Source organism: Dermacentor andersoni, chromosome 11 (assembly GCF_023375885.2).
Source record: "Dermacentor andersoni chromosome 11, qqDerAnde1_hic_scaffold, whole genome shotgun sequence".
Lineage (NCBI taxonomy): Eukaryota > Metazoa > Arthropoda > Arachnida > Ixodida > Ixodidae > Dermacentor > Dermacentor andersoni.
The window spans coordinates 115765130-115788920 of NC_092824.1; the positions used below are offsets into that span (position 1 = coordinate 115765130).

The 23791-nt window shown below is 42.3% G+C and overlaps 1 protein-coding gene across 1 annotated transcript in view; it reads right to left on the reverse strand.

Moving 5' to 3' along the window:
• Ndc1 (Nuclear division cycle 1) overlaps positions 1-23791 on the reverse strand; it is a 61191-nt gene that overhangs the window by 31830 nt on the left and 5570 nt on the right. Inside the window, exons 3-8 of the mRNA XM_050186434.2 lie at positions 19010-19105; positions 13167-13341; positions 9515-9638; positions 7817-7922; positions 5760-5808; positions 442-571 (exon numbers count right to left, since the gene is read on the reverse strand). Of these exons, the coding sequence (XP_050042391.1) occupies positions 442-571; positions 5760-5808; positions 7817-7922; positions 9515-9638; positions 13167-13341; positions 19010-19105 (680 nt within the window). The remainder of the gene's footprint in view (positions 1-441; positions 572-5759; positions 5809-7816; positions 7923-9514; positions 9639-13166; positions 13342-19009; positions 19106-23791) is intronic.

Below are 23791 nucleotides of genomic sequence, written 5' to 3' on the forward strand. Positions count from 1 at the left end.
CAGTGAGACCCATAGGTAACATGTACTTTCCAAAAGCTCTTGGAGTTAAGTGGACAGAAGTATCATTCGGTTAGCAGTCAAGTTAAGCAAGAGACGTTTAGAAGTATTGGTAGGGAAAGAAGCAGGGCAGAGATTGATATGACAGGATTCATTACAGACATAGGTAGCGGTACACTGCAGATAGAGAAGTTTTGAGGAAGAAAAGATTAACAAGATGTATACAAAAATGCAACAACGAAAGCATGCATAGCGTACCTGAGTAACTAGAGCAGGGTAGGTGATTATTTGTCACTGCCCCATTCAAAGAGGATGTCAATCAATCATGATCATCATACATGCTTGTGTCTCCATAGTATTCCATAATGACATAAATGAAAATACACCGCCAGGCTAGAACTTTTAAATGAAACAAAGCAGAGAAAAAAGTGAGACAGTCCACACCTTGGTGAGAAAGCAGTCTCGCATCTGTACAGCCAGCTGGTCCAGAGTTCTGAGAGCAGTGCCAGTGACTACCAGTGCCCAGAAAAGCCGCAAGTCCACCAGACCACATATTGTCTGCAGGTCGCCAATCCTAGGCAGCAACAGCCATGTAGTTTTGAAAACATTAACATGAGATAATAAGAATGATGTATCCACACAAAAGATTTGCAGTAGCCTGCCAATTTTTTCTTGCATGAACCTTCCCTCCACCTCGTGGAATTCTGCAGAACTGATTTGCCATATTCATTCTCCTTGAGCTTCGAGTTGGAGATTAAATCGCCCTCGCGCTGCGATCAGCTAGCCTCCTGGTTACTTTAGATGGTAGAGCAACCGCCCCGGAAAGGCGTTTGTCCCGGGTTCAAATTCCTGACCAGAGCGAATTTTTCTTCAACTATGAAGCTTTGTTTCTGAGAAACCCTTGTGTGTTTCCTTTGTAGCTTCATGCCACATACGGGTGGATGCCAATTTTTCCTTTCATAATCTTGGCAAAGTCGCAGGGCTGGTAATTGTCTAATCTCATTAGCAGCATTCAAGTAGCTCCTAAGCAAACGACCCGAGTAACTGGCGGTGAGCGCTAGTGATGCAGATATGATGATAATCCCAGAACAGTACACGACTGCTGATCTCCAAGTTGCACCTAGTCGCCCAGGAGCATCACTCTCTCAAAATTTTTTTTACTGATGGGCGCCTCGCTTGGCATGCTTTCTCATTGCACACTGGCCTGATATGAGTTGTTGAAAGAATGCCAATGTCTTGCATACTCAAACACAAGTGATCACTGTGCAATGCACAATGCTGTGCTGAAAAGGGCAGAACACATTTTTCCCAGCATTCTGGATGCAAGCATCCACCCCACCACAGCCAGTAAGTGCGATGCAGACCAGCCAACACGCACAAAGCATGTAAAATTGTAAGCTACACTTGACAAAGCTGCACAGGCTATATTTTGCGAGCACAGTTTGTAGTTGCAGCAGCAGATGATCCTGCAATGCAGGAGATAAATGGGCGAAACTTTACGTGCACTTGGTACACGAGTGTCCACTACTTCCTATCCTTTACCACAGATGGTAGTTGCCTGCTCAGTCTAAGGTAGCTAAGGTCCTCTAGCTTGGGCTTGCTCACCTCCATGTACTCCTCGTCTCACAGCAGAGATGGAACTCATCGACTTAGAAGGAAATGAAAGAACATCACGGGCATGCAATAGCGTGGGCACAGCACACGAAGCAGCTAACAGTATCTACTAACTCTATGATTAGCAAAAATGTGTGGGACCTGTTAGCTGATACACGAAAACGGTGCAAGGAAGGGAAGTGGACGACACAGGCGCTGGTTTTCCACGGTCGAAGTTGTATGTCACTTCCGGCAAGTGGTAATAAAGGCATTTTTTTGTCCGTTTTGTATTCTTGCAAGTGTTTTGGGCCACATCCACTTTGTCGAAAATTTTGTTGCAGTTGGCCTTTAAGCATTTGTACTCCACTGCAGACGCTTTTCATGATAGCGTCATCTCACTGCGGCTTACACTGTCGGCTGCAGGGGAGGAGTGGATATGAAAGCATACCTTCGATGTGAACATATTATCAACAGGGCATGAAATTCGGCATGAGTCTGCAATTCATGAAACATTCATTGCAGACTCTCTATTTCACCAAAATGAATATTGTTCTAATTCAAATTTGCTTTTTCCAATTGCCCCATAATTCAGAAAATCTTGTGGGCCCATCTGTGCAAAAATATATCCATCGGCAACTGTACTTATTTGTCTAAGAGGTCAAATTTCAATATAACGAAACTAACTGCCGATTGCACCGACTTTGTAATGTCAAGGTTTAACTACATCCATTATCGTTGTATTGAGGTTCAACTGTAACATGGCCACTGAAAGAATTTTAACATTTCATGCAAATACAGTTCATCTCGATTGATTGCCTTCGGGTATACATATAGGATACGATCACTTTCACGCTCGCCACTGGACACGTCTGTGTCTCCGGGCGACAGCATAAGCTGGAAAAATGCTGCTGCATGCGCGTAGCACTGCCGCTCTGTGTCCAGTGCCAAATTACACAAAATCTTGCATAAGTGATCATATCTCTGCAAGCTCTGATCGAGAATACTGCTTCACGGCAGTGCTGCCAACTGCTGATCGAGGCATGCGGCACACTTTGTACTGTCTGCAATGCAGTTCTCTGTCCTCGATCAAGGCTTGCCAATGTAGGCTAAAAGAATTTTGACAGTAAAGTTTCGTTCTGCGACGCATTACCTATCTGTGTTGTCTCATTCCGCAACAACGAAATTTTTGCAAAAGCGAATTTATTCGCATTCTCTACCGATTTTGTTATTGTATTGTGAGCACTGCATCAAAAGGAACACATTTGAAGCTGTCACAATTTCAAAAGTCAAGGAAGTTGCCAAAGCTGCCCTTTTATGCCCAACTTGCTAACGCCATCAGCAGCATATACATTTCCCAGCATTTTAATGTTATTTTTATTTTGAAAATGAGGTACGAAAACTTTTTTTCTGTGTGCTTGCGACCAGTACAGTAACTCTGTTGCTAATTGAAATTGCTCCTAAATATATATATATATATTTTAGGAAGCCAACAAACAAAGACACCAAGGACAACATAAGGTGAATGAATGAATGAATGAATGAAAGAATGAATGTGTGGTTTTTATTGGCGTAAGGGCCAGGTATGGCCAAAGAACGCCATGCCAGTTTTAGTGACTTCGCAGTGGAGTGATGGATTCTATGAAGTTGAAGTGACGTAGCTGTAAAGGGGCCTAAATAATAGTCGCTGTAAAGTGCGTAAAATCTACATGTAATAAGATTATGGTGATGACTACTGACGTGTACTATGAGCCTTAAAATACATTGCGAAAAATGATATGATATACAAAACATGTCATATGCAAAGACTGGCCACAGCACTATGGCCTCACCAGAGCCCTTGAGACACAGGCGCCTGGAGGCATGTGCTATACAATACTGCTATCACAGCCGCATCCTCTGAAGGGAGGAAGCGCTACGAATGTATGGGACTAATAACATCTAGGAAAACATCATTGAAGAAACCGAGGACTGCTTTGGCATTAAAAAGCGGTTCTATGCCAAGATACATAGCCGGGTAAAGTGGGGTACAATAGCAGTATGGCAGAAGAAAATGTTTCTTTCTCTCAGCTTCGGCTTCCCGACACTCCAGCAGGACGTGGAGCACGGTCAGCCTCTCCCCACTTCAACCACAGGTTGGAGGTTCATTTCCAGAAAGTAGAAAATTATGGGTCCCAAATGTGTGTCCTATTCTGAGTCGACAGAATAGGAAATCTGTTTGCCATGGTTTTGTTATGGAAGACCAAAACCTAACTGTGGCTTTATCACGTGGAGCTTATTATTTGTTGCCGCATCCCACAAGTGTTGCCAGTGGTTCCGCAGTTTCCTTCGTAAGAGAGGCTTCAGATCTATAGCAGGGACTGCAGCGGTAAGAGTAGTTTACAATGTAATTGATTTGGCCATTTGGTCTGCTAGAACATTTCCCTCAATGCTTCTATGGCCAGGTACCTAGCATATAATGATATGCTGGTTAGATGTGTAAGCTCTACACAGAATGGAGTAGAGCTCAATAAGTACAGGGTTTGTGTGTTTGCAGAGTTACTCCAGGGCTTTTACAACGCTTAGGAAGTCTGTAAATACGACTGTTTTTCGAAGTTTTGATTTCATTATATGCTTCTTTGTCGACAATAGTGCATGGGCTTCTGCCATAAATATACTAGTTTCTGGGTGCAGTGCGCCGGTTTCTGAAAAAGATGGGCCGATGGCTGCGTAAGAAACCCCTACATCTGACTTGGAAGCATCCGTGTAAAACTCAGTGCAGGAGTACTTATACTGGAGTTCTAAAATATGCATTTTACTATGTGCCTCTGGCACATGTTTCATGACATCTCAAACGACCTATCACAGTCAATGAGCTGCCACTGCCATGGAGGCAACGGTTTTACTTGAGTCATAGGACAATGTTCAAGAAGTGGAACACCCATTTCCGCAATGAGGTTATTCACACGCAAAGCAAACGGCTTCCTCACTGCAGGTCGGTTATGGAAGAGCGTAGCAGCGGCGATATCGTTTATGGTTGAATAGCAAGGATGTTCAATGTTCGCTTGTACTTTCAGAAAATATGTAAAACTGCTATATGATCGCTGCAGATGAAGTGACCACTGATTTGACTCTATGTAAAGGCTCTGGATTGGACTTGTCCTGAAAGCACCGGTCGCGAGACGGATACCCAGATGGTGGACGGGGTCTAGGGTTTTTAATGCACTTGGTGTTGCAGAGTTATAAATTATTGCTCCATAATCAAGGCGGGAGCGGACAAGACTGTAATATAATTTCAGAAGGCACTTTCGATCACTACCCTATGTAGTGCATTCAGACTAATTAGTTGTACTTATTTGAATTAAAGAAATAATAAATTAATGGCAATGAAAGTGGATGAAAAAACAATTTGCCACAGGTGAGGAATGATCCCACTTCTTCGCATTATGCATGTGATGCTCTAACCAATTTAGCTACTGCGGCACCATTTTCCCGTCCACTTTCTTGGGTATTCATGTTTTACTACTAGAACTAACCTTGGCTGTGTTAGCCAGCAACACCATTCACAAGCCTTGGCAGCAGATGTGGAACATCCTTTCTGCCCCAGGCATCACGAGTACGTTACCTTTTTGGGTGAAGGCAACTGGTCAATAAACCCACACATGCTACTTGGAGGCATCAACGTTGCCGGGTTTAAGACCCTCGTTAATTCACTTATTAAGTACAACTAATTTCCCCTATGTTGTTCTTGGTGTCTTTGTTTGTTGGCTTCTTATATATGATTAATACATAATACATATACATACATAATGCATCATGAGTCGGTTCATGTCGATATGTGAGATCAACAAACTGTTCTAGTTATTGAATGTTATAAAAAAGCTACCCTAAAAGTACTTTGTCAACCTTTCACCCTACCTTCTGTGTTTATCTTATTTATTGAATTCTTTAATTTTCACACAGAAAACCAAAACCTGACCCCTTATTATTATTATTACTATTATTATTATTATTATTATTATTATTATTATTATTATTATTATTATTATTATCTAAGCATCTTACAACCACAGGCCACTATTACAGTGTTTAACCAAGAAACATCTCCCTGTACATTGAACTGTTTATTCTATAAGTTTGTGATCAATATGTAAACTGAAACTGAATATGCATGAAAGAAATATCTTGCCTACCATATGGTTGGTTCCACATCACCATAAATCCAACTTCTTGGCAAGGAACCTTTGAAACAGAGGGAGAAGAGATGACAGTCCAATCTATCATTACATACACCTTATGTAATGCCTTCGGGCCTTTAAGGCCACAATAAATGAAATTAAATATTGATACGCGCAATAGGCAATGCATAAAATTTCGTACCAACATTAATAAAGAGAAACCCAACGCTGCAATTGTTCAGCCACTATAAAAAGCATGAGTAGTACATGGCTTTGTCTACAATTTGCCTTGGAACCATTAAGAAAGCACACTGCAGCTTCCTTCACTCTTCTTTTTTAGCCCCACATTTGCTTAAAATCAATTAAGTGTTTTTAATTTGCAAATCAGTTCATTCTTCAACTTTAAGTGCACAAAAACATTACAGCATTTTTTACAATTCATGTAACTAAATATATAAAAGTCGACCAAATGAAAATGGAACACACGGAGTTGACATCGAATTGTATAACATCTTGTACTGAGTATCATTATGAAGAAGTGCTGATAGTGTCCTTTTTTGTGTGTACGTGGTGCCCATGGGGATGATGTTTAAATAAACATGGTTAATACCATTTGCTGGGCACTATTTCATTTTCATTTGATCCACCCTTATAGATGTTTATTACATAACTACCTAACTAACACCCCGGATGGTGAACTCATGCTAAATGGAGCATTTATTTCTTGCACAAAGGACACCATGTGTCTGAAAAAGTTACATAGTGAGTTACGCATACATATGGAACCCGCATTAGAAAGCTACTGGCAGCAATATATAGAACTACTGAGCTTCCATAATCGAACTATTTTATTTCACTTGGCAACACTATCAAAAAACGTATTCATAATGTCTGCTAAAGAAATGAAGGTCTTTCTAGGTGTCAACCTTGTGATGAGCTATCACATCCTGCCAACAAAAAAAATTTAACCTATGAAAGGGCCCAAAGGTCGAAAATAAAACACTACCTTCGAGTGCTCTTTGAATTCCTGGACATTGGAGTAAACAATGCCTACATTATGTACGTCAAACGGCGAGCTACCGAGCCTGCCATGCCCGCTCTGACGTCGCTTCAATTCTGCCCAGCAGTCGCATGAGTTCAAATTCGAAATCTTTCGAGCCTAGAGTGGAGCACAAGTCTTGGCCAGATATATACAGGCGCATAAGAACTGCCCACAAGACAACAAGCTCCTTCACACCAAATTACGGGAGCTCGCTCTCGAAAGAGGGGCACGAATGATGCCAACTCAAAGCTTGAAAACTGCACATTTAACTGCTGCAACATTCGCAATGTTCACTAATGCTTTCCTATTGCAGGAAATTGTTTCATGGAGATTCAAGGTGGAAGCAGCTAAGAAACTCGCATAAATGTTCCATTCCCTTAAGGCACATAGAGACATATATGGCCCAGAGAGTAAGACATATGCTACAATATATTTTTAAGCAGTGTTCCATAGGTGTTTGGAAGGCCCAAATAAAAAAAACATACAATACATTAATAATATTGTGGCTCATTGGCTTAAGCACCTGAGGGAGTTACACAGTTTAACTATTACTTTTGACAACATAACCAGCAAATGAGAAAAAAATATACAAGAACACCATTGTGCAGTTTGGCAAAGAGCTCTTTTCACACAGACAAGTGCCATTGCAGCCAGCCACACAATCAAGTGTGATAATGGAGCCCAGCTGGATACTAGACGGCGTGCATCCTTTTCCAAAGAGTGTGGTAATTAAGTTAGAAAGGTCTATAATGTCTTCAATACCATCAAATCATAAAAATTAGAGCCTATGTGACAGAAATCATTGCAACACAATAATTTTGCGATGATGAGTGATCTTCAAGAAGGCTAATATAATAATGCACACAGTCGTTTGAAGCCGTAAGGATAAAGTTTAGACAGATCTATGTGCTTCTTTTCATTCCCATGGAAGTAAAGTATTTCAGAAGAAACCTGCATAGGTACTAGAGATTCATATTTCCCTAGAGTTTTTATTTATGAACACTGTGGTGCCATAGATTATGTTACCCACCTAGAAAAAAATACAGCAGGTAATAGATGTAAGCATGCCTGATGGTCTCCCAGGTAGCTCTGAGCACAGTGGACCTGATGTGCAGGTGCATTCTCACTGACGCCACCTGGAAAACAAATTCGCACAATGCTTTGAAGAACACTGTAGTGACAACAGTGCAGGCTTAAGTACAGTTTATTTGAGGGGAAGACTTACTTCTGGAGCTTCCATCTAAATGCATGGAAACTGATAAATGATGTGCAGCATCCGCCAAACCAACCTTGATGAAATTCGTTTTATTTAAACAAAATAGTTGAAATGAAATTGGGAGGTTATTGAATTATCAAGAGGTTAAATTATTGCCCCAGAAGTGCACAGTGGGCTATCAGGCAGCGGGGAGGTCCGAATTAATTTTGACCACTTGGGTCTCTTTAACATGCACCTAAATTTATGTGCATGGGTGTTCTAGTATTCCACCTTCATCATAACATGGCTGACGGGAATAAAACCCATGACCTTGGGCTCAGCAGCAGAATGTCATAGCCACTAGGCTAGTATGGCGAGATTTTCTATTTGGGCTATCAATTTTTGCACAAGAATCACTGAAAATCATAAAAAAGAAATAAAGAAGATCAAAGCACCAGGTTTACAAGGCAGCAAGAAAAGTCTACATTGCAATCTTGTAAACTGCATCTGTTGAGACCACAAAATAGACAAAATTGATATAATATGCACTACTCTGAATTATACCAACAATTCGGAGAGGTTATGGAAAGCTGAAGTAAACAGTGCAACAATTTCAGGTAAACTCTGAACTATGCTCTGTTTCTCACATAGCAGGCTAAAACAGCTAAGACAAGAAAAACATCTAAGAAAACTAAGACATCTGCAGCTAAAAAAAAACACGTCATCTAATCTGATGTAAAATTTACTCTCCTACAATTATACCTCAAAATGACATATTCATTACACGAAAGGCATCCAAGATCTGAACCGACCTGCCACCAAACAAGTGTAGTGACATGTTTCTACAAACAGCAGCCACACCACATAATTTACACTCGCGGCTAACGTAGTAGGCCACACACTGAATGCACAAAGACACGCAAGTACTGTGTAAATTGACATAAACTTGCTTCTTAAGGTGTTGCATATCAAGAGCAACTGTACTGCAAAGCATGCCCAGTGAGACTTCTGGGACCACTCTACTATATAGCTTCCGCAGCGTTGTCTGCAGAACTGAGTATAATGTTACCGTATTTGAATGCTGTAGGCCACCAAACAGACATTCACAGAATTATGACATATGTTTTTAAAGCTGAAGGTGCAAGGAATTCATAAAAACTAAATTTCAATTCAACAGAATTAACTGGCACTTGATAGGGCTATCCTAGCTGTCAAAGTGAATGGACTTCTGCTAAGTATATGTGTCTTATGCTCTAACCAGCAGCTTTAATTCTGCAACTGAAACATGTGCCCTAAAAATACTGATTTACTTTCTTGTTAAAAATTTACTGCAGGAAGACATGCTCATTAGAATTTAGTGTGAAACCCAAGTATTTTTAAGCCGTTCCATTCATTCATCACAAGAATCATCACGAGGCCTTCTATAAGCACACCGGTAGGAAAAATAACTTGATCTCTACTGCTGTGCCCTTAAAAACTTTGGCTTGTATCATTTAAAGCACATGGGACAGGGAAGAGAGGGAGAGCACCAACCTGTATTGGAGGGAAGGCAAGGCAGGACCCTTTCGCAGCCAACTGGGTCAAGTGCAGGCTGACAGAGGTGAACGCTCCATGCAGCACCAGAAACACGTACGCCTCACTCATGCAGTATTCACCCCTGCACAAGCACAACCTCTGAGCCTAGGACCATCTCATCGTGTTGTCTTGCCTGCAACCGCTACAAACAATGGGCTTTGGTGAAACGCACATTGACTGATATTACGTGGGCCCTGAAGAGGAGACAAGCAAACACAAACAAGGCACACCCCTCATGTTTCTCACGTACTCATTTTCCACGCCGTTTGAAATTTTCATTACAAATTATTCACTCGTCCAAGCTTCCACACTTGAGCACGTTTCGGCAACATGGTAACATTAGGTCCATTCGATTCACCTGCACCTCACTGCAACAGGATGTCTACACGTCACCATCCATTTCAAGTAGTGCAGGCTTCTTACAAAAAAAAAGGGAAAATTGCAAGTGCTATGGCACAGAATTCACTAAATTTATTCTGCTACTACTACTCGCTTTGCATTAAATGTATGACAATGCTTGCTAGCAAGAGTCCTTACTGTCACTCTTTACAGATGGCTTTCTACATAAAAAAGCAGAAATATTGAAAGAAAATTTCCCATACTGGATCTTACTGAAAAAGAAAAAAAAGCTTCATGCTGGTGTTGCCAGTTCTGTTTGTTCGAGTGTCGAAACATGTTCTGTGGTTCCATTTACACAGATATGCAAATTTTGGGCCCAATTAACAAAAGTGTTTGGCATTACCGAGAAAACTTAGAGGCAGTTGTTGCGTCAAGTAAAACTTTGTTTACTGAGAATCTACTATAAGTACCATATTTATTCATTTGTAATGTGCCCTCGATTGCGGCATGCATCTGACGTTGCAAGCAAGGTGGTTTCCATACCTGAATAAATAATAAATAAGGTACCCTTGACTGTTCACTCAGCAGTTTTTCATGATGAGCAGTAATAGAAACTTTATTGTATCCAAGCTACAGTAGATCAAGCGTAGATCATCATTATTGACAGAAGCGTCCTTATCAATCTATAACTGTCCTGCGCGCTGCAAAATTCTAGATACCCCATTTCCTAAGTGGCCTTGCAAACCATGGCAGCTTAAAGGGCCCCTGAAACGGTTCGGACAAATTTTGTAGACGCGTAGGGTACAACTTAAGTAGAAGATTCGCACCACAATTTAGGTGAAGCGTTACGTATTAATGGAGCTACAAGCGATTAGAAGTTACCCTCCTCCCTAGTCATGCTTTTCCTCCTCAACTCGTTCGCCGAGCCATCGGGGCTAAGCTCCGCCTTCACTGGTTTCGCGTCACGATGCGACGTCACATCGTCGCTTCCGGTTGTTTTGGAGCCCACCCCGCCCGCGTGAAACCTCTCCGCTAGCCGCTTGGCCGTCGACCCCAAGCGAGAGCTATCGAAGCAGCGTGCGTTGCGAGCATTCTGTCGTAGCGCCGAACGTGTCTGGTATTCCGGTAACCACAGGCAAGCTGGTCATTTCGGCAAATGAATGGAGGCATAAACTCAAGCTGATGAAGGAACTTTAGCGTAGACGTACGTGCGGCCTGATCGGTCTGCACGGTCCAGCCACTTGTTGGCGCAGCGCTTAACCAGCCAAACAAAGCGCTAATATTGCTCTAACCAAGTGTAAAACATTTTAAACATTTATAAAAACAAAGTGTTGATGATTACACTCCTGCGAAAAATGCACACCAGCAGCAAAGAAGAATACACTTCGTTACTGCTACTGTGTATGGTTGAGCTCTGTGCCACCAGGTGGCTGCACCGTGCAGACCATTCGCATTTGCGATTCTGCTCATCCCATGGCTCATCCCGTTACGGCACAGTCAAGCGGCCAGACCCTGTCCTCTTGCGCTTGCATTTGCCCTAATACCGGACTCGCGAAACGCTATTGCGTTAGTAATTTTCCGGTGTAAAGTGACGACCACAAACGCGCAAACCCTGGCGCCGATCGGATAGCGGCAGTCCGATGCGCAGCAGCCAGTTCGCTCGTATGCTGCCTTGCAGAGGGACACGATGTCGCAGCTTGACATATTGCCAGTCGCTACGTTTGCAGTCCACAAAGCAACAAAGTCGAATCATAGTGCTCGTGAAAAGACTGAGACCGACTCTGACCGCTGGGCTCTCGTCAAAATGGAGTACGTTGTAACACAAGCAGACGACACTTGCTGTGTGCCGGAAGTGCTTAATTGTATTGAAAAATTGTTCTTGTGCATTCTCTTTATGTTACTTTCTGTTTATAAAAACAAATGAACTAACATTCCAACTATTACGAAGATCATTTGTTTACCATAATGTTGGAAAAATTATTGATCACGCACCCTGGTCAGCCAATCGGATAGCTCGCCCCACTGACGTCATATGGGTGATTTTCGTCATATGGGTAGGGGCGGCTTAAAATTCCGCCGAGCAGCGTGCTCCGATCGGCAGCGATGTGCATTTTTAAAACCTTATAATAAATTACACGCTTTACGCGGAGCACTTAGATGTGTCAATTAATGATCAGAAGGACCTACTCTAACGACTCAGTACGTTTGTAGAAAATCGTCAAAATCGTTTCAGGGTCCCTTTAATTATAGTGTTCAGAATATATACTATATCCTAACAAACTTACTTGAGGCAGGCATAATTTTACCCAAGCTTCTACAGCTGCAGTGACATATGGATTGGATTGGATTACAGAAAATTTTAATGCCAATGACAACAGCTTGCCCCCTATTATAGTTTTTGTTTCGTATTCAAACCTAACATGCATGCCATCTTTTAGTACACTTTTCCTTGAAAAATGTGTGCGTTACAATATAGTAAATACGGTAAAAGTCAGCAAAATGTGCTTCAAAAACTCTAACAGTGCGATATCATCCACTGTGGTATAACAACTAGCTGAGGCTGGATGCTTTTTGATCAAGAAAATTTTTTTAAATTGGTCATACAAAAAAAAAACACAAAATTCAACTCCAGAGCTCTTACTTATGTCTGAGGCACCACACTGCTGCCACATTATGGGTGCAAGAGAAAGTTTAGAAAACTTTTCTTCTAGGTGTTATTACATTCACTTTTTTCAACCAAAGCAAATGCCAAGGACTATAAAAGATAACATCTTGGTCTTGCCTGATTTATGGTTTGCTTTAATGACTGTTTTCAAAGGTAATGAACCCAGCACCACAACCAGATAAATTAGCTGAAGCCTGTGAAATGCTATATGAATGATGACACCCGCTGGCAATAGTATCTGCCACCACTGTTCCATAATTAACCGAAGAAAGCCCAAGCACCATGCCACATAAAGAAAATTTAGAACAGCTTTAGATCACTTACTTATGGCCATGGAGAACAATGAAATGCTGCTTCAGTTATAAATTAATTTCCTAAGCTGGCCACAATTGAATGTTCCCTCCAACATGTAAAAATCACTACTATGGCTCTTGATCTACGGTTCTCATGCCTAAATCAGCATTTTGAAGTGTCAAATTTGTCAAACTCAATAAGATACATTGGGCTTTTTGAGGGTTAAAACGTTTCGCTATCAGCTGGACTGTGCGCTGCATACACTGACTTTATCCGGCAAGAGCTTCAAGAAATACAAGTGAAAAGACTCACTCCGACGATGGGGTGCAGAGCACGTCCAGATGGGCATACGGGCTGCTCGAGATGCCCAGTAGTGCACGGACAAAGACAGCCCCAGCAAGTGCTCGCAACATGGCATGACCTTGGCTACGTGGGTGCCCAAAGTGGACCACTTGTGCCAGGCGTGTCACATGTACCACAGGAACCACTGCAGAGGTCACGCTGCTTTACAGATGTGCAAAGTGTTGTTTCACTATAGGAAGATAAAAATTAGCTGTGCTTGGAAACTCGGAACACTCTCGCAATGCTGTTTACGTTCGGCTGGTCAAAAGTGAGCACTTGTATCACTAGTAAACCTTCGACAGGGGCTGGTTAGTGTGCCTTCATGGCTGAACACACTGCCATGTTTTTGACGAAAGACTGGTAAAAGAATACACAAGACAAACAGACAAGGTGATGTGTGAACTGGTTTATTTGTCTTCAGGCATGCACCTTATGTACAGAATTCGAAAGCCAATGACAGAAAACAGCCCCCCCCCCCAAAAAAAAAAAGAGAAAGGAAACAACAGATTAAAACCACACGGCTCACTTACCATGAACATACCAAGCCACTTACCAAGTCAGACACATTTCTCTGTTTTCTTTGTGCATTTGCAACTTTCAAAAATTCTATTCTTCTTTAATAGAGCAATCGAAGGGATGTTCACACATCCACACTGATATGCATTTGAAATACTTCATTTGTCTCTTTTTCTGTCTGGTCCTTCATGTCATGGAAGCACGGTTCACACATGCATGCCGTACAGTGCGCAGCTAAATTTCCGGGGTATGCGATTGGTGAGCTGTGTGGTTTTAATCTATTGTCTCCTTTTTAGGGGCCCTGTTTTCTGTTATTGTCTTTTCAAGTTCTGTACATAAGGTGCACAGTGGAAAAAAAATAAACCAGTTGTCAGTTTACACATTACCTTGTCTGTCCTGCATCTTCTTTTACCAATCTTTTGTCAAAATCTTGGCAGCACGCTCAGCCATGAAGCTCATAGCACACTAGGCCGGTTCATTCAGAGCCCCATGCTCAAGCTTAGAGCCCTCAAAGGTGCTTTTCCCTACGAGCTTGAAGTAAGATCGAAATCCAACAGAACTCGGATCACGTGGTTCCTCCAACTGCTCTACAGCAGCTGCATCTTTAGCTCAGGCATTGTTTTTCAGGCTCCAATGTGGAGAGGGCTCTGCACTACTGAAAACTGAGTCGAAGCATGGTAGGAACCAGTCACACATAACATTTTTTTTTATTGAACTGTATAATTAATCTAATATTTTATGAGGAGCACACATGCCCATTTCCTCCCATGCACTCACGTTGCCACATTAGCACGTGGTGTACACGTCGAGAGCCAGTGCAGGCATGGGAGAGGTGCACTACAGCTGCACCCTTCCCCTCCCCCAGGCTCGTGAGAAAGGGAAAGGTATTCGATGCACAAGAAGGACAGCCTTCCCGCAAAGCTAAAACAGTATAAAAAAGCATTATTAAAGGGAGAGTGTCTCTCTGGCATCCCAACCTCGAATCTAACCAATGACCTAACGGATACCTGCTGCAAACAGTGAGTGGCCACGTTGCCTGACTATCCCGTGCAATGAAGCAAACCTATTTATTACAGAATGTACTTTACCACTGCAAGTGTTACTTGTCGCCCACAGCAACAAGCATCGTGAGGGCTGACGCAGCTGGTTGCCTTATTCGTTCGAATCCAACACAGCTGCGATTACAAGCACTATGGCTTGGGGAGTACTATGGTTGGGGAGGCTGAAGGAAAGCTCCAGATCTAGCCACACAATGTAGTTCCATAATACTCCCCAACTCATAGGCAACTAGCACAGTCAGCTCAAACAATGTTTATTGCTGCGAGCAGTGTCTGCTCCCCACAATCTTTAATAAAGAAAAGTAGACATAAACATGGAAGAACAGATAACTTTTCTAGGGGTGGTAACCAAACCCACAAATTCTGCATTATGAGTGTAGTGCTTTATCAACTGAGCTATAGTGATGGCTGTCTCTCCTACCACATTCTAATGTATCTAATGTACATGTATGTTTCACCTAGCTCTGCAAGTGTTAGCCAGCCCACTTGTGACCATGGTGGCAAACGTGGGATAGTGATTACCAGCAGGTGTCGTATAGTATGTAGACTTTCCTATGAAACTGTAGAAAATTCGTCCCTCATCCATAATCAATTGCACAGTTCAGTAAGAGGAAATCAGCCAATTTCTTCCATGCTTTCCTTAGCTTCATTGTATCTTGGCTTTATATGGCTCTATCTGCCCTTAGAAATTTTAGCTGCCATTTTTACTTCCTGTAGTAAGTGACTTCTTAGTCATTCTAAAAAAAAAAACGTTTTCATAGTACACACATTGATTCAAAGGCAAGACTGCTGGTGGGTGCATCAAGAGCTGCATCCCTTGCAATCAAGTTTTGCAGAAGCTGAACCAACATGTCACCAAACTTTGCTCCACTCAAATTGTTTCCTTACAAATGGAGCAGCACAAACTTGAAAGAGTCAACAGCACTGTCATTATTAGCTAGACAACCGTGCAGCAGCAATCACATGCAAAGGTTGATTGTAAACAAAATTGAGACATCCACATAAAAGGCATTACATTCAGGTGACTAATGTAAAGCCAGAGTTAACGAATTACAAAAAGAGCATTAGAAAATTAAATTACCTGCATTTACAATATCAAAAGATTAATTCTGAGGACTGTTAGAGCTAGCCCTCAAGCACTGTTACCTCCCTGAGATTATGATATTTCATGCTCTCCAGCAAGCCATCAATTTTTTTAAATAAATTTCAAAGAAGTACTGACACAAAAAATGTCTATCTGCTTTTTTTTTTCTGCTTTAATACGTAGATAATGACCTAGTAATCACAGCACGAAACCTCATTTACTTCAGAGCATGACTGGTAATTATCTGAAGTCTCGTTTGTAGCGACCAGTCCCAGTTTCAGTTTCAGAGGGCAACAACATGGGCCAGAGACGGAATGTAAACACAGCTGGGCATGTGATCGGAAAAAACTCTGACGTAAGCTCTGATGCACATGCCAGCAAGCGTGCTGGCGTGCGAGCTTCATGTTGCTAGTACGAACGTCTGCTATGACTGCACGTGCTTTGCGATGTCCCCGCCGCCATCATCATTGTCCTCGTTTATGTCGTCCGGTGGCGACAATTTCCTGCAGGTGGAAGTTGCCGCCATATTAGACGTGTCCAATCGCTTTCGATTCCACCCACTAGAAATCAGCAATTCGAATATTGCGGCCGGCTACAGTGAGGATGAACCTCAAGACCCTTGCATTGGCCACGTTCAAAGGTAAGACATGACAAATCAGCATCGAACGTCGTGGCCTGCATGGTATTTAACACAACAAAAACTTACGCTTAATTCCCCAGTTGAAGCGACACGGAGAGCGTTCCACTACAAGCAACAATTGAGACGAGGACATGCACGCAGCATGGCAGGCAACGAAAATTTGTGACGTAGTGTTTTCTCGGTTGTTTACAATTCTTCTTTGATGTCGATGTCGCAAGATGCTGCGTTTTGCAGTTGGCTCTGTGCACATACTTTCAAATTTATTTTAAATATGCTCTAAGCTATATTCGGCTCTGATATTTTGCAGATGATGTGTGTGTGCCCACATAAATCGATCGCACGTGTTATCTCCACTAAAAAATTTTGAGTCAGTACTCCTTTAAAACAACATCAGTGTTTTCAAAATGGAACCTTTGCACACGAGATGCACAATACATAAGACGCACAGATGGGTGGGTAAGTGGGTGGGTGGGTGGGTTGGTAAGTGGGGGTTGTGGGGGAGGCAGGGTTGGGGATGAATTCTGTAAGTATCTACTTAGTGGACATGCCCATTCTGTTTGCTGCTACAGTTCTAATTGTCTGGGCTGGGGTACGGAGACAGGCACCTTCAGCCAATCAGCACTTCACCAGCAGACGAAATGGACACGTCCACTTGCAGAATACGCCCCCTGCTCGTATGAGCTGCAGACAAAGATGACGTTCCACAACCTTTGCGCATGTTCCAATGATTCTTTGTGGCACCTTCAGTCACACAGATTATATTTCCATATTGTGTTACTAGAGGGAAATCTGCCACAGAAATCATTCAACTACTTTGGGAATGATGGAAGTATGTCATTGTTTAAAAAGATTTTAAAGGGCTTAAAGGTATGGTTAAAGGGCAATTTGATGCTGCTGCACTACTATACAACTTACAAATAATTAAATGCTACCTTCCTCTCAAGCAGTGGCTTGTATTCGTTTAACTTGTATTCCTTGCAGCCATGGCTATGTCCCACCTTCTTGTCTACTTCCGGTTGATTTGAAGCAAGTGTTTTCTGCATCTCTTTTCAATGCAGTTATTCTCATCAGCATGACAAGTAGTGCAAAAATACAACTGCTGCTTGATTAGAAAGTACAGTGCTGATAGTATTATTCCTGTCTCTGCCACAAGAAGAAGACAACAACCCCTCTGTGTCCAACCATCAACTGTTGCTACTGGCTATTGTTAATTCTTGTTGCATCTTTTCCCATCCTTGTCTTTGATCCGTGCAATGTTACAAAAGCTTACCAAGAGCCCAGCTTTTCAGAATAAACCCTGTATTCCCTTCTTTTCCACATGCACATGCCTTCACAAGTAGACAACCACTGCAGCAAACAATGAATTCTCAGGTGAAAATGTGCCATCGATTTGCAGAAAAGTCTACATTTCTTGCACTTGTGTTATTGTTTCCATAGGGTAAGAGATTACCATGTATACATATGCATCAAAAATAAGCTTACTGGAGCAGCATGCTAGAAGTACACTCAATGACATTACATCTGAAGCCAATCGGGTCACTCGCCTAAATGATATCGCATCACTTACCCATTCTATGTAGAATGGGAAAAAGCGGGTGAATTTGCAGGAAGCAGCACCACTGCAACCTGTAGCAATGCAGATTAAAACCTAATAATAAATTACACGGTTTATGCAGAGCACTTAAATTTGGCCCCCGATTATCACAAGTGCTACACTACCAGCTCAGTGTATTCTTGCACAAACATCAAAATTGTTTCAGGGTCCCTTCAATGATTTGGGCACTTTAATAAGTTTTCCACTTGGGCTTGTTGGTTTTCCATTATGAAGGTGTAGTGCTGCGTGTAAAAGACGGACAAAAGAAGGAACACGGTGGCATACACCAAGCGCGAACTGGTTTGTGCTCCGTGTATGTCACCGCATTCCTTCTTTTGTCTGGGTTTTAGACGCAACACTACAGGTTCTTAATTTGGACACAGTGTAACTTATATTGCTCACTGCATGCAGTTCAGCTATGTCTTATGCTTTAGAGTAAATTAGTGTTTTGCTGTAACCAATTCACCCAATGGTGTTAGTTCCAGGCTTAAATAAGTGTTGTCCCTTTGTAGCATGCATTTCGCTATATCTAGATGTATTCACATTAACACTCACCATGGGCGACAAACTCTTTAATTCAAACAGCTCCTTTTATATGGAACATGTTGAAAGTGGCACGGTGGCAGAATGTGTAAATTCAATGAAGCTAATATTTGCCACACAGCAAGATTAAGCGTTGTTTGATGACAAGAGGTAGATGCTCAGACAGATCTATGTACTACTCATCATTCCTATACTCGATGAAGCACTGCGCTGGCTATGAGAGACACCAACAGCAGATTTCCATTCGATATTCAGAAACTCAATGTAACTGACAGACTGCTAGCATCCATTTCAATGTATTCCTAGATCCGCTGTAACTGGGCTTGAAATCATGCTCCTGACAGCACTACATGAGCAGTGGTCAATGTGGGGGCTTACCATTTACGCAGGTGACGTGATAGATAGCTAGAATGAAAACCGCACCAAGCAAGCAAATGTGGTACCATGGTGAGTTTGTGAATGATGTCAGCCAACCTGCACAGACAGATGAACATCATGGACAACGCAAGAAACAGTTCACGAGTACAACTACCAACACTTGCATCAGCATTTCTTAGATTAGAGCTAAAGCCTTTTTGCGTGCGTGGCTGGTCCAATTGATGCTCTGACCACTCACAAATGCAAGAAGCACCGAAAAGGCATTAGCATCAGAAAAGGCATCTATACAAAATCGTGGTCTATGGCAAGTTACAGCTCGAAGGCCGTATGTGGCTGTCTTATTTGCCTCCATCTGGCTTGCTGATCCCTACAAATTATTTACCTACTCCATTCCAAATATTTATATCAAGATAAAAACACACTGTTACCAGTAGCAGTACCAAAATAAGAGCAAAAAAAAAGAAGGAAAGAAAAAAACAAATAAAAAAAGAGAAAACCACACAATCTCATTGACGTGACAGAATGTTCTTCAGCAAATTGGTCAAGTTCTCTAGGACAGTCGCAGTGTGTCAGAAGGTATTTAAGAACTGACTGACCACTCACGTCCTACACCCTACAGCCCCCAACTCGTTAAGAGAAAGAAAAAGAGCTGCAGCACTTAGGGTCTTTCACATTGGCATAAGATATTGTCACACTGTAGTGTCACGTTGTAGTCGATACATGCATGTATGTCCTTCACTGAGCGATAAACATTTAACCTTTGCTGGCCAGTGAAAAAAAGCGGTCACCTGAGAAAGATAAATTAAGTACACATGTCAATGTCCCCCTCTTAAAAAGCATCGTCCCGATGCTACAAACATAACAGGAGAGTGAAAACAAAAAACAAAAGCATGCTTAACAAAGAAAAAGTAACAACGAAATAGAGTTCCAAATTTTCTCAGCACTGGTAGAACGACTTAACCTGCACAACATGGACAAGTGGCACCTGGCACAACCTCATAGTCCAGTGCCCCAATTCGTCGGATTATTTTATACTGTCTGAAGTAGTGTTGCAGAAGTTTCTCCCTAAGACCTCATCGGCATATTGTGGTCCAAACCCAAACATGGTCACCCAGCTGTTGCTCCACGATGACATGTAAAAAGCCGACACGCTTACCTTGCACTTCCATCAGATGTCACATTATAGTGACAATGAAGAGAACAATAGCAAAACTTTGAATGACGCAACTAACTTTTTACTGGGCGAACCTGTGTCCACAAAAGCAAGCTACACTCAAAGCACAATAGCAGAGAACACAGTTGGCGATCGGAGAAATCTGATCTGCAGTGCAAGCACATCGGCTTTTTTTATGCATGGATCATCGAAGGTACCGGAATAATCGCATGTGCCCGCATGTCTCCCAGAAAGTACTACACAATTCGCGCCGCGCATGTAATTAGATTACGCAAGGTTCGGTGACAAGAGATAATGGATAGAACCATCAATAACATTTAAGAAACTTCCAATACATGCGTGCGCATCCTGCACTGAGCGATAATGTTTAACTTTTGTTAACCGGTGAAAAAGCGGTCACCCGAGAAAGATAGACAAGTACGTGTGTCAACATCAAATTTCAGTGTAAAAACAATCATGAGGCTTTTCATTTAACTTTCAAAATCACCTGCTTTTTATCTATGCATATCTTCATTCAGCCCCACTTGCAAAACTGAATAAAATATGCAAAAGAATATCAGGTTTTATATAACAAAGCCAGTCTTCCTATCAGAGGGGAAAGGTAAAGAGGTTTTAAAAAACCTAAGCACTTCTTACGAGTTGTGTATACGAAAGCATTAATGTCCAGCAGTGCACTGTTGAGGGGTCCCTCTAGTTAGGAACTCCTCGCAAGCAAGCAAGCGCGTTGAAACGCTTGGCACGTTTTGATATGACCTGAACTAAGGCACAATTAGAATGCAGGCGAGAGCTTGCGCAGACAAGGAACGAGCCAATAACACAGATTTCTGAGAGCAAGAGCAAGGGCAATGTAGTGTCGCGGTGATGCACTCTCCCCTCATGCAACACCTGGCACACTGGTGTTGTTTCGCTCACTCTGCTCCGTTAAGGTGCACTCGTGCCGTGGTGTCGCAGCCAATGGGAATTTAGGCTACTGCAAACACCGGACGCTGGCTTATTTGCTCAATGAGCCATTTGATGCTTTCGCATCAATGTTAGACCAGCTGGAGCTTTTACAGCAAAGCTGTTAAGGAGAGTTTCACAACGATTTTCAGGTGGCAGCGGTGGTGAAGGCTGGAGAGGTGTGGCAGCACAGTCAGCATCAAATTCAATCAAATAACAGCCAGCAACGCAGCCTGCATCAGAGCCCTAATTTGCTTTGAAACGTAATTATCAGAAGTTGTAGACCGGCAGTCCAGTATTCTACCTCTCAACCACTCTGCCAATGCAGTAGATAATACCGATCCTGAAGAGCACTATCCCACCCACAGCTGCCATGATTGGCTAACAAATGCTCAACATCTGTGTACTAGATAGAGCTGGCGTCCGCGCCATCTTTTTGTTCTAGCATGTCGCCTTCCCAGTTGTGAAGGCGATCCTAAATTAAAGGGGCCTTGAAACATCTTTTAAACAGAGTAAGGAAACATTGGTTGCCGATCTGTACAAGAAATGAAATTCTAGGGTTTAAGTGCCAAAACAATGACATGGCACGCCATAGGCTGCGACTCTAAATTAATTAAAACAAAGGCATGCTGTAGCGGGGTACTCTGGTTTAATTTGGACCACCTGGAGTTCTTTAGCGTCATGCCGCGCAGCGTAATCTGCCGTATCTACCACAGGGTGCCACAATGAGCCCTTTTACCGCCGAGACACTCAATTTTTGGGCCTGGTTTTTGTCCCCTTGGCTTCCCCAGCGTAGCTTCGAGTGTGCTAGCGGAGACTAAAAGAGAGCGAAAGTCACATATTGGTGCAATGAGTGCACTTATACTTGAAGAATTCAAGTATAAGTGTTGCAGCATGAGATTTGTGAGATTATGTCCTTTAATAGCGAGGCCATTCTATGATTAGTTAGAAAATTCTTTGAGGGCCTCTTTAAGCTTTCTTCTTCTACATGTAAAGAAAATGAATGACTGCGTCTGCTTTGTCTTCATTGGTCTACTTTCTAGCAATCAGCTCCTCCAGATGTTTACTGAGTGGTGCTAATGTCATCTTGCTTTCTTCAAAGACTGGCTGTGGCCAGGGAACATCGCACTCGACAGACTGCAGAGTAGAAAGCAGCAAAGGGCATATCTCACTGGTGGCAATGGGAAGAAACTTTGGCTTGTATTAGCAAGGCGTGGATGCTTTATCGAAACAACTCTGAGGTACGTGCAACTTAGAACAAGGCCCAACAACTATGCCACAAAGACACTCATAAGAGTGCAAGAGAGCAACTCCAAGCAACTGTGCTGACATCAGCCTGACAAGCAGGAGCATTAAAATGAGGAAAGGAGGCTCTTGAAAATAGACGATTTGCTCATATTTGCAAATGTGCACTCCAACATACACTTACTTACTGCACATTATATTTTGGCAACTATCACGTCACTGTTTTGTGTTTTGGGCAAAACCATAATTTTTTTTTTACTTCCACCCTAAGATCAGTACAGATGCATTTTAAAGCGAATATCTTTCTTTGCCTCTTTCGTCCATTTTCGTGGCCGGCAGCAATCGGCAGTCAGTAAATGATGGTCTGTGGTCGGACTTATATATATTAATGACATTAACTTAGGTATTGACTCTAACATGCGGGTCTTCGCAGATGACTGTATTGTGTATAGAAAAATCGATAATGAACATGATGTTCTCAAACTGCAGGCCGACCTAGATCATATTTGCGAATGGTGCTCAAAGTGGAAAATGAATTTAAATACCGGTAAGTGCATCCATATGCGGTTTATTAAGAAGAAAAAAAGTAATCGATGCCAGCTACAGTCTAATGAATAATATATTAAGCAGTAAATCCAAGACTAAATATTTGGACGTCATGCTGTCGGGCGACTGCTCTTGGCGGGCACACGTGCACTACGTAGTTGGCAAAGCGGCAGTTGCTTTGAACTACATTCAAAGAAACTTAAAATGCGCAAATACTAACCTTAGAAACACGGCGTACCTAACTTGTATACGACCTATTTTGGATGATGCTTGTACCCTTTGGGACCCGTCACAGATGTCTTATAAATAAACTAGAAAAAATACAGAACAGAGCAGCCAGGTTCGTCTCGGGTAGGTACGGGAGGAAGTACAGTTGAACAGCAATGAAAACAGAGCTCAACTGGGAATCTCTGTCGTCACGCCGAAAAAAGCTGCGGCTAAAGCTTTTGTATGAAATCTATCACAACAAAACTGGAATTGATAGGGAAATGTACATAAAACCACCAAACTATATATCGGCACGCACTGACCCCCAGTGCAAAATTAGAGAATACCGGGCTAGGACGGGCCTGTATGCCAATTCTTTTTTTTTGTAAAAACTATCGCTCAGTGGAATCGACTGTCATGTGAACAGGTGTGCAGTGAGAATCAAGATGTATTCTTTTCATGCTTGTAGCCCCCCTGCTGTAACGCATTCGGGCTAAGCGGGGATATGTCTGAATAAAGAATAAAAATAAAGGCGTCAAGAGAAAGGGCATGTTCTCTCAAGGTGCAGGAAGAGACCATCAAACGCGAGTTCTGTGGCGTCCGATTGTTTGTACTCAGCATGGACCGCCCTCTTTTCCCACTGCCTTCCCCCCACGAGGAGCTGCAGTAAA